We start from the raw sequence: 14954 nt of genomic DNA on the forward strand, positions 1-14954 counted from the left end.
AAATGCCCCTAGCTTCTGTCCTTTCCTGTTCACATCTGTTGCCTGTCCAATCCTCCTGCCACTGCTGCCTCTGGAGGTGCTGAGCTGCCTCACAGCCTGTATGACCCTGTGTAGGGAACAGACATGGTGCTCCCTCCTCCCCAGAACTAAAACTGAGACTGTGACCCTCTATCACATCTGACCCCACCAGGGCCTGTGAGGGCTGACTTGGGCTAGAACAGCCTGCGCCTGCCCATGTGCTGCCTCACCTCTGCCCGGTTCCCAGGCCACAGCAGTGGTTGAGCTGGGAGGCCTGTGGAGCCAGGAGGCAGCCAATGGCAGGCTCCCACAGGGAAGATGTACATGGAGGTATGGTGAGGACCTGGCGGCCAGTCACTGTAACAGTTAAACAGAGAACACAGTTGCTGTCTGTCCAGTCCCAGCAGAGTACAGGTCTGGGAGTGTGTTCATGAGTGCAGGGGAGGAAACATCACTAACGAACAGTTGGCTGTCTCACGGCTGTCAGGCACTTCCAGCCTTGGGGCGGGGGTGGGGTCCCTTTGTGGCACTTGGAAATAGCCGAGTAGGAAACACTGAGCAAGAGAGCTGCCTGGGGGAGAGACAGGGAGTAGTAAGACGTCATCAGTACTGTCCCTCTTCTGGGGGCAGGAGCAGACGCCACTGCCTGCCATTCCCATGCAGTGGCCCGCAGAAAAGCATGTGAGGGTCCTGGCCCTGCAAAGATCCCATTACTTTTGGTGACCCTTCTCTGACTGTTGGTCCAGCCATGTCTGTCCACCAGGAGGGCACCAGAGGCCTGTGAAGGAAGGAGGGAGAGTGTGGGGAGCTAAGCGATGAGAGACCAGATGTGGGGGGAGGGCAGGATGAGGGGGCCAGAAGGAGGAAGAGAGGCATTTGGGAAGGCCTAACAGATGTTCAAGCACCTAGAACAGACGTGTCCTGAGGAGAAAGACCCTGGCGCTTGCAGTCCATAGCACCTCTGAGCAGATGTGCATGCCCACTGTCAGACTCCAGAAAAACTCAGGGTCCTTCCCACAAGCAGCCCAGCACAGCTCTGAGGCAAGGCATAGTCCTTGGCTTTTGCAAGTTTCTATCTTTAGGGGTAGAAGCCCCATGAGGGCTGGGTTGCCTCCCCAAAGGCCTGTATCAAAGCTGCCATGCTGGTGGGCCTCTAGCCCATGTGTGCCCAGGGCGGCACTGAGTCCTGCTCTCCTGTCCTGCCCTCAGCCATCAGGCAGGAGCTAAGTGGGATCAGCACCACGTAAGATGGCAACAGCCCCGGAGGATTTCGAGGAGCCGTGCTGGCCCCAGCGAACATCGAGCCTGCAGAAGCTGGGATATACTTAAGTCTCAACCTGTGATACAATATTAAAATGAGGAAACAAACTTCAACTCCTGGATTTTTTAGTGTATCTGACACAGAACACTGGGCCTATTCTTTTTTTTGTATTTTATATTTGCTTATTTAAGTGTACATTCCTTTGGTTTATAGAGAACACCCCCAGATCACCTGCTTTATTAGATGGCTTCCAAGTTTTCTCCTAGGTGACACTGTTGGCGCCTCAGCTGGCAGGGGGCAGCTGGGTGTGGCGTGACGTTCTGTGCCACAGAGCTGTGAGAACGCAGCACAGCTCCCGCAGCCACTGTGTCCCACTGTCCACGCAGTGCGTGCTATGTCCACACGAGAATAAACTGTTCACTGTCCACACTCAGGCTCTGGCTCTCTTTCATGCGCTGGCTCTTGACTGCCCTGGTGAAAAGTCCTTTATAGGGAATGCTCAGGCCACAGCATGCAGGAATAACAGGATAAAGTGTAGAGCTCAGAAAGCTGGGTTCATCACAACATCCCCAGGAGGGTGGACAGGTTACCAGGCACTTCCTACTGGCGGAGCTGAGCCTCAGGTCCTGCACATAGCCCCCAGATGCAGAGGGACTCCATGTTCAATGTGTCAGGTGCCAGAAGTGGGCCTGGGGCTCAGTGAGGTAGCAGGAGGCTTTCACCACAAAGACTCCTGATTCCTGTGACATTGCCAGAAATAATCCCAGGCCACCTAGGGAGGGTCCTAGCACATCGTCTCCACTGTGACTACAGGGAGCCTCTGGCTTTGGTGTCAAGGGCCATGTCAGTATGGCCAGGAGACCAGCTACCACAGCTGTAGAGCAGAATGGGAGAGGATGGGTGAGGTCCACAGCACATCATCTCACTGGGTCCAATCCCCTAAAGGCTGGGAGTGTGAAAGAAGAAACAGCACTTTAGGAGGCCTGCCAAGGCAGCACACTCCACATTCCTGAGGGGAGGTCTCAACACAGCCCACAGCACTGTCTGTAGGAAGTAGGCTGGTGGGCCCAGGTGAGTTGAGGCACATCCAGGAGAGTGGGGTGGTAGCTGGACTCCCTGGGTTTCCCCTCAGTCCCTGTATTATTACCCTGTGTGCACAGGGCGGGGCCACCTGCCCTGGCTCAAAGTCCTCCTAGACCAGGTCTTTTAAGTCATGTTAACAGTCACTATTCAGGGACACCTGTCTCTGAAACCGCAGGGGCCACTCCCAGGCATGAGGCAATGGCAGTAGCATACCCTCCCTCCCTGGCCACCTTTGTGGTGCTGTCCTTGGTCAAGCTTACCGCCTCAAGCTCAGACTATGATGGGAGCTGTAAGGCTGTGTGTTACAGCTTGTGTCTCTCCGCCAAGGCACCCTCACCCAGCACACTGCTGCTGCCTGTTGTGGACATCAGGACCCACTATGGCCCAGCCCCTTAGGACCAGGCCACTCACCAAGGCTGCCTCTTTAATCACAGCTAAGCCATCACATCAGCATTGGTGCCCCACCCCCGACTCACACAGACACTACCCAGCCAGTCACCTGACTTGGGAGCCAGTTCCATGTAGGATGGGGAGAAATGAACCCTGACTCTGTCCAGACATATGAAGCCAGTGCTGCCAGCCTGAACCGACCCTGTCTGGGGATATAACCACTGCTTGCATCCATGTCCAGGGATGTGGCTCCCATGCTGCCAGCCTGACCCTAGCCAAGTTCAGGGTTTCACAGGTCAGAGGGCCTAAAGTGGAACTGTTCCGTGGTCTGGAGGGGGGAACCTTCTGCAGCCTATTACCTAGAGGTTCCTCCATCGTGGTGGGTGCCTCAGGCCTTCTAGAGCCTGAGGGAGTAAGACTTGGGCATAGGGCTTGCCGAAAGGAGCTACACAGGTGCTGGACTGCACCTATTTGGATTCAGACCTCCCTCGTTCTCTGGGAGCCCAGGTTCAGGCCAACACTCCTTTATGCCCAAAAGAAGGACAACACATAGACTATAAAGACATACAAGATTTAATCTGGGGCATAGGAAAAAAGAAGCCAGCTCCGTGGGACAGCCTGCTCATTGTCCTGCTTAGTCATAGCTAAGACCCAGAAAGATCAGGTAAACCTGGTTACTCCAACCTGTATCTACTTGCTGGACCCAACAGAGCCAGAAGCTTAGATGGAATGCAGGAGCTGAGGTGGCCCTGGCCACAAGGGCAGGAGGTATGTGGCTGCTCGATCAGGACTACAGGCTGGCAGGGCTCACAGTTGGTCCTTCGCCAGCTTACACTTGCGCTTAACCCTGGAGTAGGGCCCCAGAGAGTCCTCAAATACGAAGTCCCAGAGCACTTTCACCCAGGAGTGGTGCTGCGGCAGGTGGTCATAGTATTCGGGTGCAATCTTCCGTACCTGTGGGAAGGGGCTGGGGTCAAGACTGCACCTTGGCTGGTTCAAGCATAAGCACACACACACACACACACACACACACACACACACACACACACGGGCCACTATGATCCTGCAGAGTTCTGAGACTTACCCCCTGCAGGACTTGGGTCATACCCTTAGCCCTCACCCCAGCATCCTGTGTTCTGCCAGCCTCCGAGGTTCAGCATCCACTGTTTCCTCGCCGATCACACTTCTCCATCCCAAACCTTTACCCTGACCTGATTCGCCACGTCTACCTCCTCCTGCAAAGAGCGCTGCAGTCACAGCACCTATAGCCAAACCCCCGAAGTACCGTGGAGATTGCCTTCCCACCTTCCCAGGGAAGCCACTGCTGTATCTAAAATGGGCCCAGCAGGCCTTCTCTCCCGCCCACAGCACGAGCTCCACGAAGGCTACTCCTGTCAGAGGTGGCACTAGTGGAGACTAGCGTGGCCTCTGAGATGTGCTGTCTCCTCTTAACCTTTACCCTCAGGTCAAATGTATATTTGAGTGTGATGTGGAGGGAGGAACAGTTTCATAGGCTGCATGAACACATCACTGGGACAATCCAAAGGCATCCCATCAATGTATGCAAACTGGACAAGCACACACACGCACACACAGGGGCACACACATGCACACGCACACACACGGGCATACCAGAAAAACTTAGGACAGGAACCTCCCCCCCCCCCGCCACTGCTGCCCCTCCACACCTATCATTCAAGACCTCCTCTGTCTCAGCCTCAACCCTCTCCAGCTCAGCCTCTCTGCCTTTCTTATTAGCTTACCCTCCCTGTCGCTACAGCCAGTCCCCAGAGGCTGCAAGGACAAGATCCACACCTTGTGCTGCCTGGCCAGCTCCAGGTCAGGCACAGTACGCCCCTACTGTCACAAGGCTTTGGTAAGAAATGAGCACCAACAGGCAGGAGATAAGGAGCAGGGTACGTCCCAGAGTGTCCACTGATAGAGAAAGGGACAAACACTTGAGCAGGGACACACCAGAGCTTATCAGCAGGGTTCCAGTATCATACTAACATAAGCTGCTAACCTGCACCATTGGAAAACTCTGCCTTCTCTGGATCTGCCTCCTCCATCTCTAGGTACTGGCTTGTGTGGTCTATAGCCTTTCCTGCTGCCCTGGAGCCAAAAGTACGTGACCATCCCCTCACCAGCACACAAAGGAAAAGGCAGCCAGGGAACAGCCAGAGCCCTTCCCATCATTCCCCATTCCTCCCATGCCAGCTCAGCACAGGCTGAGCACGTACCAGTGGCAGGTAGCAGCCAGGGATGCTGGGGAAGTCGTGGTGCTCCATGTGGTAGCCCACATTGAAGGTGATCCAGTTGAGGGGTCCATAATAGGAGTATGTCTCGTGGCCCTTCATGAACATATAATGCTCAGCCACAAAGTGGCCAGAGATAGGGTGCAGGCCCAGGCCCAGGAGGGAGCTGGCTAGAAGGTACACTATGGCTTTGATCCCCCAGAGGGCAAAGATGGTGACATCAAACGCCAGCTGAACCAGGGCATTGAGGATCTCCATACGTGTCACTGCCTTGGGGTTCACATAGAGTGGCCTTAGTGAGTAGAAGAAGGGCTGAAGCACCAGCCAGAGCAGCTTGCGGGCCGGTGTGCAGAAGAACCAGCCCTCGAAGTTCGTGGGAATATCCACATCCAGCCCGTCTCCACCCAGGTAACGATGGTGGTCCACGTGGTACTTTTTGAAGGATGTGGCATAAGGTAGGCCGATGGGCAGGTTAGCAAAGATGGCAAACCAGCGGTTGCGGGAGACACAACTTGTGCCAAAGGCAGTATTGTGTGAGATGTCGTGGATGGCCAGTGTCAGCGAGTGGTTGATGCAGCCACCGAAGGCATAGGCCCAAAACAGCAGCCATCGCCAAGAGAGCCCCCGCACTAGCCAGCAAGCCAGCACCTGCAGCAGCACCATTCCCAACACGGTCCACTTGATGTGGGGGTCTGGCCGCATCAGGGTCTTGATGGCTGGGTACTTGGCTACAGGAAAGACAAGAATGATGAGAGATTCAGCGTTTATAGAACCCTCATTGTCCTGACAACTCCCTTCAGGCCCCAGCAGTCCCTGAAAGCAGCCCATCCCTCACCCTCATGGGTCTTGAAAAGGCACGACATCACTGGAATTTGTGTCCGGGAAGAGTTGCAGTGCAAAGGCCCTGCCTCATCACCTTCCGGACAAGGCTAGGGAGACTTCCCAGGCTTGGGAGAATTTGCCACCAGCTGAAATAAAGTGCAGGTCGCGTGAAGATAATATGTTGAGAACCAAAGTAACTGTAGCGCCACAAGTCTCGTGACCCCCCAGTGTTCCTATAAACACACCCACATCATGTTCGACTGGGAGCTTGGTCATGGCCAGAGAGGGATGATGTGGATTGGTCACTCCCAAACTTCTCAGGCACTTGGGGAAGACAGGCATGGCTTGGGAGGCAGGCCCCCAAAAGCAAACAAGCAGCACATAGAAGCTAACAGAGTATCACAGCAGCAAGGGTCCATCCTGGTGTAGTATGTTCTAGAAAAGGAACAAACAGCACATGTGGAAGTTAGCCATGCCAGGAGGGACCAAGAGAGAAAAATAGAATCGTAACATGTTTAGATTTTGGTACCTGAATCCTAAAGGGTGGGGTAAGGTAGCTGTGCCTTCTAGAGACCACTGGGGTTCTCCTACAGGAGGACCAGTCAGAGAGCATCATGAACAGAAGGCGATTAGAAACCCGGAATGACTGGTAGATACATTCTGAGATGGGTAGACCAGATGGAGCCAGGTCTGCTCTGGCCCCTGGCTCCCTGGACAAGAACAGACATCCCAGAGATGGGGTCCTCGCTGTCCTGCAGATGGGAAAGCCAGCCTGACAGGAACCTATCCTGAGGTACCTCAGTTAAACGGTACCAGTGCTCAGCCGCTCCACCACCCTGTGAGCAGACAGTGGCCTCGACTTGCCTTGCCCAAGAATGGCCTGTAGATATCTCCCAGGACCATAGCAAGGACTGTGGTCTTCAGTGGAACTGGCAGGGCCATGTGAAAAATGATAGTGGCTGTCTAATATTTGGCCATGACTAGCGTCCAGCCTGCACGCCTACAGTAAGGGAGCAATCCAGTTGCCTAGTGTGCACATAGCTTTGAATTAATCTCCAAAGCTGCATGCACAGAGTGTGCTGAACACACCTGTAATCCCGGCACAGAGTGTGCTGAACACACCTGTAATCCCGGCACATGGTGGAGGTGGAAGGATCAGAGGTCCAAGGTATTACTCAGTTACATAGTGAGTTTGACGCAGCCTGGTCTGCATGGGAGTGTGTATGTGTGTAAATAAATAAATAAATACATAAATACGTGGATGGATGGATAGATAGATAGATAGATAGATAGGCAGGCAAGCACACAAGCAAGCAAGCAAATAGGTAATTTTTATATATGTTTTATCACAAGAAAAAGAAATCTGGCCAAGCAGAGGTGGCACACTCCTTTAAACCCAACAGTTGGTAGGCAGAGGCAGGTGGATCTCTGTGAGTTCCGGGCCAGCCTGGTCTACAGAGTGAGTTCCAGGACAGCCAGGGCTATACAGGGAAACCCTGTCTCAAAAATCAAAACAAGCATACAAAAACCTCTAGCTCCCAAACAGTTCATCTGAGCAATGGACAGGATCCTGAGAGCAGGCCTTGTTAGCTGCCTAGGAGATTTCAGGGCCAAGCTGAGGCAGGCTGCCAGGGTCTGCTTGCAGAGGCTGCTGATGAGAAAGGTTGGTGATCAAGGGCATAAATCACGTTTCCCTTTCAGCTTTGCCCACAGTTACTTAATGGCCCTCGGGTGTCTAAAGAGCCTAGGCTCTAGGAAACCAAGCTGCCCCCAGGCTGACTGTGTTGCCTGTTTTCAAATGGAGAGGAACATTTAACACCAATCATGAGCAGAAAAATGCAACCCCAAAGATGCTCACATGCTAACCCCACAGCCTGTGACCACCTTAGGTGAAAGGTCAAGAAGAAGAGATGCACGCATCATCAAAGTCATCACAAGGCTCCCCAGGCTTGCAAGAGCAAAGCTGGGAGCCACAGGACCGAATGGGGCATGAGGGGTGAGGCCACTTGTCTTGGGACACAGAGGAAGAAGGTAGGTAAGTCCAGAAGCCAGGAGAGACCAGGGAATCTGCTCCCCTGTGGGCTTTCAGAGGGATTGCTGCTCTGCTGGCGAAGGTTTCTGCCCAGTAAGGTGGGGCCGAAATACTAAGGTCCAGGGCAAAGAATACTGTAAAGGGCACACACCCACAACTGGTGACTCCATTCTGGGCCTCCTCCTCCCAGCCTTGGGACAGAGGCCAGCCAAACTCAACATGGCCTCCTAGGACCCTGTTGAATCACCATTCCTGGCATGGCAGACAAGCCAGCAGGGCACACCCCCCGGCATCATCCCACTGGATTCAGCAAGGGCACAGCACTGGGCACACAGGACACACGGATATGTGAACCACACTCTGGCCTTCCACTCCAGGGTCTGGTGTGCCTGCTGCTACTTGGAGAAGTGGGGTTGGGGATCAGGACACCACCAGGGAGTGCCTCGGTGTTGCAGGAAAAGGGGTGCCGCACATGGGGAACACAGGACCATGGGGGAAGGTGGCATGTCTTCATGACAGGGAGGATGAGGACATATGCAGGAAGGCTCTGTCCCCACCAGGAAAATCACATGCAAAGTGTCTGAGTCTGTGCATGCCAGCAGCTTCCCAGTCCCCTGTGGTGGCCTCTGCGTACCTGCCGCACCCAGACATCCTCCCTCAGGTGGCAGCTAGCCTCTTCCTCTCCGGCCCAGGAACCCACTAGCTCAGCTTAAGGCTTCCATGAGGCTTCCCCTTGGAAGGGAGCCAAACATCCGCACAAGAGGGCAGGTCTAGCCACACCTGTGTCGAGTGAGCCCCAACCAGGTAGACTTCAGGGCAGCAGAGGCCAGGATCCACTTAGATATAGGCCAGCACATGTGCTACACACCTGAAAACACAACCTAGCAGCAGTGACCTTGGGTGGAGGTGTTCAGACTGGGGAATGCTTGCTTAATGACCCTTCCCTCTCCTCTGCCCAGACCACTTTCCTATCCCAAAGACTCAACTGTGCCCTTCCTAACCCCAGGTCCCTCCACTGGGCCTCCCATAGAGGAGAAATGCACTACATGGGAGGAAAGACAATACATCTCCTCCCCAGCCCATCCTGATCCACCAACTGCTTCTTGCACACCACTCTATTGTTAAACCCTTTGCACAATGGGCACAACACTTAAGTCTTCTCTCAATGGACGTGGGCAGTAGCCAGCCTCCATCCTGGATGCTCTATGTATGCCTCAAGAGTCCCGGCCTCTGCTAGACAATCTGCCCAGCCTGGATAGCCACCTAGAGTAGTCTGCAGCCAAGCAGCCTCAGGCTCAAGGTGGTTCCTCTCCTTCAGGCTGCTTTCTCACGGCTCCGCTTCTGATGTGCCTTCCCTGACCGCCCACAGAGCTAGGAACACCATGCAGATGGCATCTTCCTTGAGGACATGTATGTGACCACTGGATCTGAGGAAGCCTGACTGCCCAAGATTTGCCATTTATATTATTACGTATGCATTTGTTCTTAAGGACCCGCAGCCTAAGGTGAGGACTCCACCCACAAGACACTCTCAACCTGTACCTCTGAGGAGTCTTGGCTTTCTTTTTTGCTTTTTTTTCCCAGAAATTCTCCTGATTTGTCAACTCATTTGTCAACTCATTTGTCAACATCAGGGACACAGAGTCAAGAGCTGAGCAAGAGAGCACCAGAGAAGAACTGCCAGCTGCAGGCCACCCTGCCGTTCCTCACTTCTTGTCACAAGGAGGCGGAGAGCCCCTCCCTCTCTTTGGTCTGCAGTGAGGTCCACTCTGGAACCTCCATGCCCTGCCCCTCCCAGCCTGGACCGACCCCATCCAGGACAGGATTCTCTACCTCTTTCCCAGGGAGGCTAATTAATACGCAAGTCCAGTCTACAGGGTAAGTTTGCCTCCTGGGTCAAGCCTGCCTAGCTCCCTCCACCAAACTGCCTAGTGATGACACTGCCACCCAGACGCCATAGACCAAAGTGCTCAGATGAGCACCACCCCACCAACCCTTCCCCTCCACAGAGGGAGGTGCGACCTCAGAGCTGCCTGTCCTGATTCAGGCACCCAAAGCCTTTCTAGACCGCTTCCTCCCAGCTCCGCAACAGACTTGAGAATGTTTCCTGCTGCTTTCGTCTTTCCCAGTCCAATTCTGAGCCACGGGCAAGCCTGGCCCTGACCCAGCATGTGGGAAGCCCTTGGGAAATCCAGCACAAAACAAACAAACAAAAACCAGTGGTCCAAAGGGCCTCCTGCATCTCCTAACTGCCTCCTGACCTGCCGCTGTTACACTTGCTTTTTATCCTGGTGGTGGACGGAGGAGGTCTCTGAGGATCTCCAGCTGATGAGAGGGGGGATGGGTCCCTCTTAGAATTAGGGGCAGACATGTGAGGCTCACACAGGGCACATAGTGTGTCCTGGCTAAGGCGTTGTGAGAGGGCCAAACGGTGTGCTGAACACTTAAACTGAAACGTACCCACTGAAGATGCCAGGATAGATGGGGGTGGGAATGGCCTCATGCCCTAAAAGGTGTTTGGGGTGATGGGAGTATTCTTAAATCTGGTCACAGTACAGATTACAGAGCATTGGAGTGTGGCCTTAAAAGGTGGGGTGTGCATGGTGTATTAGAATACCACCATACAGCTGTTCAAAATGAAAGAAGTGCAGTGTCCCGTGCTAACAAGGTTTCGCAGAACCCAGGCAGCCCAAACTCAGATCCCCACATGATGGGTTAGGAAGTGGGGTTTCCGGTGATTATGTCACAAGATGGAGCCCCTATGGTGAGATCAGTGCCCTTAAACGGTGTTCCCTCAGACATAGATCAGAGTGCTCCCTCGACTTTTAGCTGCCTCTGGCTAAGGATGGCAGAGGTGTTTGGAGGGTCCACTGCTTCTGGTTTCTCTCAATCTCCAGAGGTACTGGGCACCAGACACAATTGAGCTCTCCCCAGCACTGAGTACAGAATTCCTCCTGGGGACAAAGGTTGAGGGTGTGGCACTCTAAAGAAGAGCAGGGGAGAGGGAGGTGACAGGGGAGGGTAGAGCCGGTGCCCAGGACTCCTGGGCACAGGAACCAGGGTGGGAAACTTCCCTAGCTTTCCTGCAGGGCTGCACCCAGGAATGGTGACGGAAACGGTGCCCCAAATCAGCAAATGCCACAACTCAGGGCTTTCCAGAGAGCCGGTGATCTCACATTTGCCATATACCAGTGTGCACATGTACAGATGTATTCGTGCAGGCATGAGTGTGCATTTGTGTACACACTTGTGTATGTGTGTGTGTGTGTGTTGCCAGAATGTTTCTGGGCGAAGAAATTGAAGCTAAGACGCTAAGGAATACACACACAGGGACAGTTAATGAAAAGGTTAAAACTATCTAGCTGGGTGTGGGAGGGTCATGGTGTCGGCCTAGCAGGTGCCAGGTCCTGGTTTCCATCCCTAGAACCAAAAAAGTAAATAATCAGTTCAGCCTGGAACAATGCTTACAAAGGCCAGGAAGCTGCCTGGGCCTCCCAGATTGCGGAGAAAGCAGATGCAGAGAAGAGTTTAGAGAGCCGGCGTCCAGGTGCCCCTAATAGGCCAGAGACAAGGCTGGATCCCAGCAATTGAGGGTGTAAAGAAGAGCAAAGGACATCCCTGGGACATAAAACACGAGGCTACCAGGGAGACCATAGCAGTGGATGCAGCCACAAAGCTGGGCCTGGCAGAGGAGGTCATAGGCACAAGCAGACCCCTAGGGATTCCAGCAAGAGGCAGGCTTCCTGCCAGCTACCCTGGAGTGGGGGGGGGGCAGTCAGAGCCTCGCCTTTCCCTCTTCTCCTCGAAGCTCCCTCTGTACCCTAGACTCTGTGGCAGCATTTGGATTTTCTGATCTCCCAAAGGCCATTGTCACAGAGTGTTATAGCCTGGCTTTTCCTAAGCAAACAATCCAATAGCTGACTTTTTATTTCCTGGTTTCCCGTGTGTGTGTGTGTGTGTGTGTGTGTGTGTGTGTGTGTGTGTGTGTGTACCTTGCTTTCATTTTTTTTTAAAGCAAACAAAATTACAAAGCTATTTATCTTCAAAGAAACAAACCCAAGTCTGTGTTCCTGGGCCTGGTGTGCAATGGATCAGCTTCCTGGCTGCCCTGGCCCAGAAGGCACATTCTTAGATGCTGCCATGGGACCCTATTTTCTTAGGACACTGTACTAGAAGAGCATGTCCTCGCCTTAGTGACAACAGGAGGTGGACTTCGGACTTATCACAGAACACTGGGGCCAGCTCTTAGCAATGACTTCCTGAGACCTGATCAGGAGATTCAGTAACTGAACACAGGTTGTTGCAGTGCCTGATGTAACCATCAGTCAGCAGTGGTCCCTACATCCACACCCAAGCAACCCAGGCCTCAGAGGCCTCTTGGCTTTCCAACACAGGGCAAATGGCTTCTCCTCTGGAAAGAGAAAGAACAACAATGTTCTAGATTTCCCCCAAGCTGCAGAATAAGGCGCAGTATGGAATCTTGTCTCCTTTCTCAGCGAGTCCAGCCCTGTTTGCAGGAGGCTGACATCAGTAGCTACTGTGAATGTTGTGGGGATCCTGGCCAGAATGCTTCACACATCACCTCCCAAGTCTGAACAGCAACTCTGTAAGGAAGGTTCTCTGATGGCTTTTCCTCTTGCCCAAGCTGCAACTTCCTCATATGGACATGATTCATCCTGGCTATCGGAACAGCTTTTCTCTCAGCCATGGAATTTCTGCCACAGAGGGCAGAGCTTGGGCAGTGGAGCCCAGGGTGACCACCCACTTGGCCAGGGTCATCAGAGCAGTCAGTGGGGTGGGGGCTTTCTGGAGGAGGGGGCACTGAGACATACCTGGAGAAGCAGGAAAGACCAGAGCTCAAGCAGGTGAAAGAACACACATCAGGAGTCACCAGTACTAACCAGACAGGTTATCAGGAAGCCAGAGGCCCTACAGCAGGGGCATGAATGGAGTTCCCTGGAGATGACAGCTCTTCTGCTGTGCCCGGACCAGAGCATCTTCCTCAACTCCTTGCCCCCTTTCCCACACTGATCTAGGAAGTCTGGATGTGTTCTAAGGCTCAAGGAGACATTTGAGCCTGGGGTGTGGCTCCACTGGCCAAATGTTGCTTAGTGGGTGCAAAGCCCAGGGTTGATTCCCTGACACCACATAGTGTGTGGGAATGGGGTTGGGAGGCAGAAGGATCCAGATACCAAGCTCATCTATAGCCAACAGGAGCTAGAGAGAACTGGCTCTGCAGTGCACATCTTTAACCTCAGAACGAGGGAGGCAGAGAACAGAGGACCACAAATTTGAAGCCCACTTGTGCAGCTAGGGGACAGGAACCTCTTAATTACCTTAGAGTCTAGAGGCCTTACCAGGTTCCAACCTCTCACCCCCCTTACCAGGTAGGTTTACAGAACCGCAGAACCGTGTGTGTGTGTGTGTGTGTGTGTGTGTGTGTGTGTGTGTGTGTGTGTGCTTGCGCAGGTGTGGTCTGTCTGAATCCCATGAGCACCTGTCCCTGTCCAGAGGTCTTCTCTACCTAACGTCAGGTACCCAGAGAATTCAGGAAGGGAAGCTGGGGAGGCTACTGCTCCTGCCTCTTTGCATCCTCGGGCATTTTAGCCAAGGCACCTGGTCTACTCCTGTGGCAAAGGAAGGGGAACCAAGGTCCCTTTTGTTGTGCCTGATAAGTTCACAAGAGTAGAGAGGATGGCTAACCCAGACATGTGGGAGACAACCACAAAAACAAACGCACAGGGCAGTTCCCAGAACATACACGGAAGCAGCGACAGCAGCAGCCCAGATGCACCCTGAGATGTAGAGGGAAGTCAGAGGAAAGCTTGCACAGTTTAGAGGAAGATGGCAAACATGAAAACCCCAAGAAAAAGACCTGTCGGTTCAAGACCTGGCCAAAGACAACCAGGAGCCAGGAGACCAATCCAGACACCACCAGCGAAGAAAACGGAAGCTGGCCATCGAATAAATGCGAGTTAAACTTATTCGAGTTAAACCCCCGGGAAACAGCATCACCGATCTGGTGAAACACAAGAGTTTACAGATGCTCCGGCGCCAAAGTGATGGGGAGAGAGAAGGCGTTGTGAGAGGCGACCAGGCACAGAGGTTTGGAGACATCTGAGGAAGACTCCAGCGCGCAGCGGGGTATCCGCATGAGAGCGCCCGCCCTGGGACCTCGGAGAGATCCACTTCAAAAAAGCCACGATCCTCCAATGGGATCTTCGGGGTCTCCCGCTTCCCCAAGGAAAAAGGCGTCCCCTGCTTCCTGACCAGGTGTAGCCTTAGCGCGCGTATTTGCTGTGAGTTGGCTTGGCTCCGAAGCAAGAGGGTCTACATACAGCAGGCGCCTACTAGCTGCAGGCGAAGAACCCGCGGCGCGCACTAGCCCACCACCACCCACCTCTGACCCCCGCGCGCACTGCCCCCCCATATCCTATTCACCCCATTGTGGCCGGCGCGCTCACCGAGCATCTCATTGCGCCTCTGGGTGTGCGGCTGGTCGGTGTAGACCCACTGGAAGTCGCTGCGGGCCGCGCTGTTACCCATGGTGGGGACGTTGGAGCCCTAGAGAGCTCTCTGCTGCGCAGCGTTCACCTGTCGCAGGATACCCAGGTGTCGCGGGCGGGGAACTGGGACCCGGGCGGGGGCGAGGGGCGGGGCTGAGGCTAAGGCGCCTAGTGGGCGGCCCTGGGGGCGGGTCGCGGTGGTCCCCTGGAACCCAAGTGGCCTGGGTTGGGAAATACGGACACGCCCTCGCCCTGGCAGCCCTGCAGGGGCCGCAAGAGACCCACAGGATCCTTGGGTTCCTGGCGGTGTGGCAACGCCCGCTGCAACTTGGAGGCGGTGCGCTCAGGTGCACACCTGTCTCCGCGCCTGGCTTGCCTCACCGTGGCGCACAGTTCACGCTGTGCTCTAGACTCTTGGGTGTCTGGGTTTTCTGACCCTGGAGTCCGGGTCACCACAGAAGAGTAAGTGGGAATGTTGGGGGTTAGGGTTAGGGGGACGAGATGCTGGGAAGAGGGATATATGGAGCTTGGGACAGGCAGGCCCCAGCAATGTCTTCCCCTGCGTGTCCCTTTCAGGCACTCTCGGC

At 54.2% G+C, this 14954-nt stretch overlaps 2 protein-coding genes across 4 annotated transcripts in view; one reads left to right on the forward strand and one right to left on the reverse strand.

Annotated features, from left to right (window-relative positions):
- The window catches only part of EVL (Enah/Vasp-like), a 125042-nt gene extending 123348 nt beyond the window's left edge, over nucleotides 1-1694 (forward strand). For all 3 annotated transcript variants that reach the window (XM_080924868.1, XM_080924867.1, XM_080924869.1), the window contains one exon: nucleotides 1228-1694. In XM_080924868.1, coding sequence (XP_080780994.1) covers nucleotides 1228-1265 — 38 coding nt within the window. In that variant the 3' untranslated portion in view covers nucleotides 1266-1694. The remainder of the gene's footprint in view (nucleotides 1-1227) is intronic.
- A 1865-nt stretch (nucleotides 1695-3559) lies between these two features.
- Nucleotides 3560-14407, reverse strand: DEGS2 (delta 4-desaturase, sphingolipid 2; the record flags this gene model as incomplete). The annotated part of the gene is made up of 3 exons (XM_080941215.1): nucleotides 3560-3706; nucleotides 4993-5735; nucleotides 14326-14407. The coding sequence occupies 3 exons, from the start codon at nucleotides 14405-14407 to the stop codon at nucleotides 3560-3562; spliced, it is 972 nt and encodes a 323-aa protein (XP_080797341.1).
- Between the last annotated feature and the right edge of the window lie 547 nt (nucleotides 14408-14954).

Source organism: Micromys minutus, assembly GCF_963924665.1.
Source record: "Micromys minutus genome assembly, chromosome: 1".
Classification (NCBI taxonomy): domain Eukaryota; kingdom Metazoa; phylum Chordata; class Mammalia; order Rodentia; family Muridae; genus Micromys; species Micromys minutus.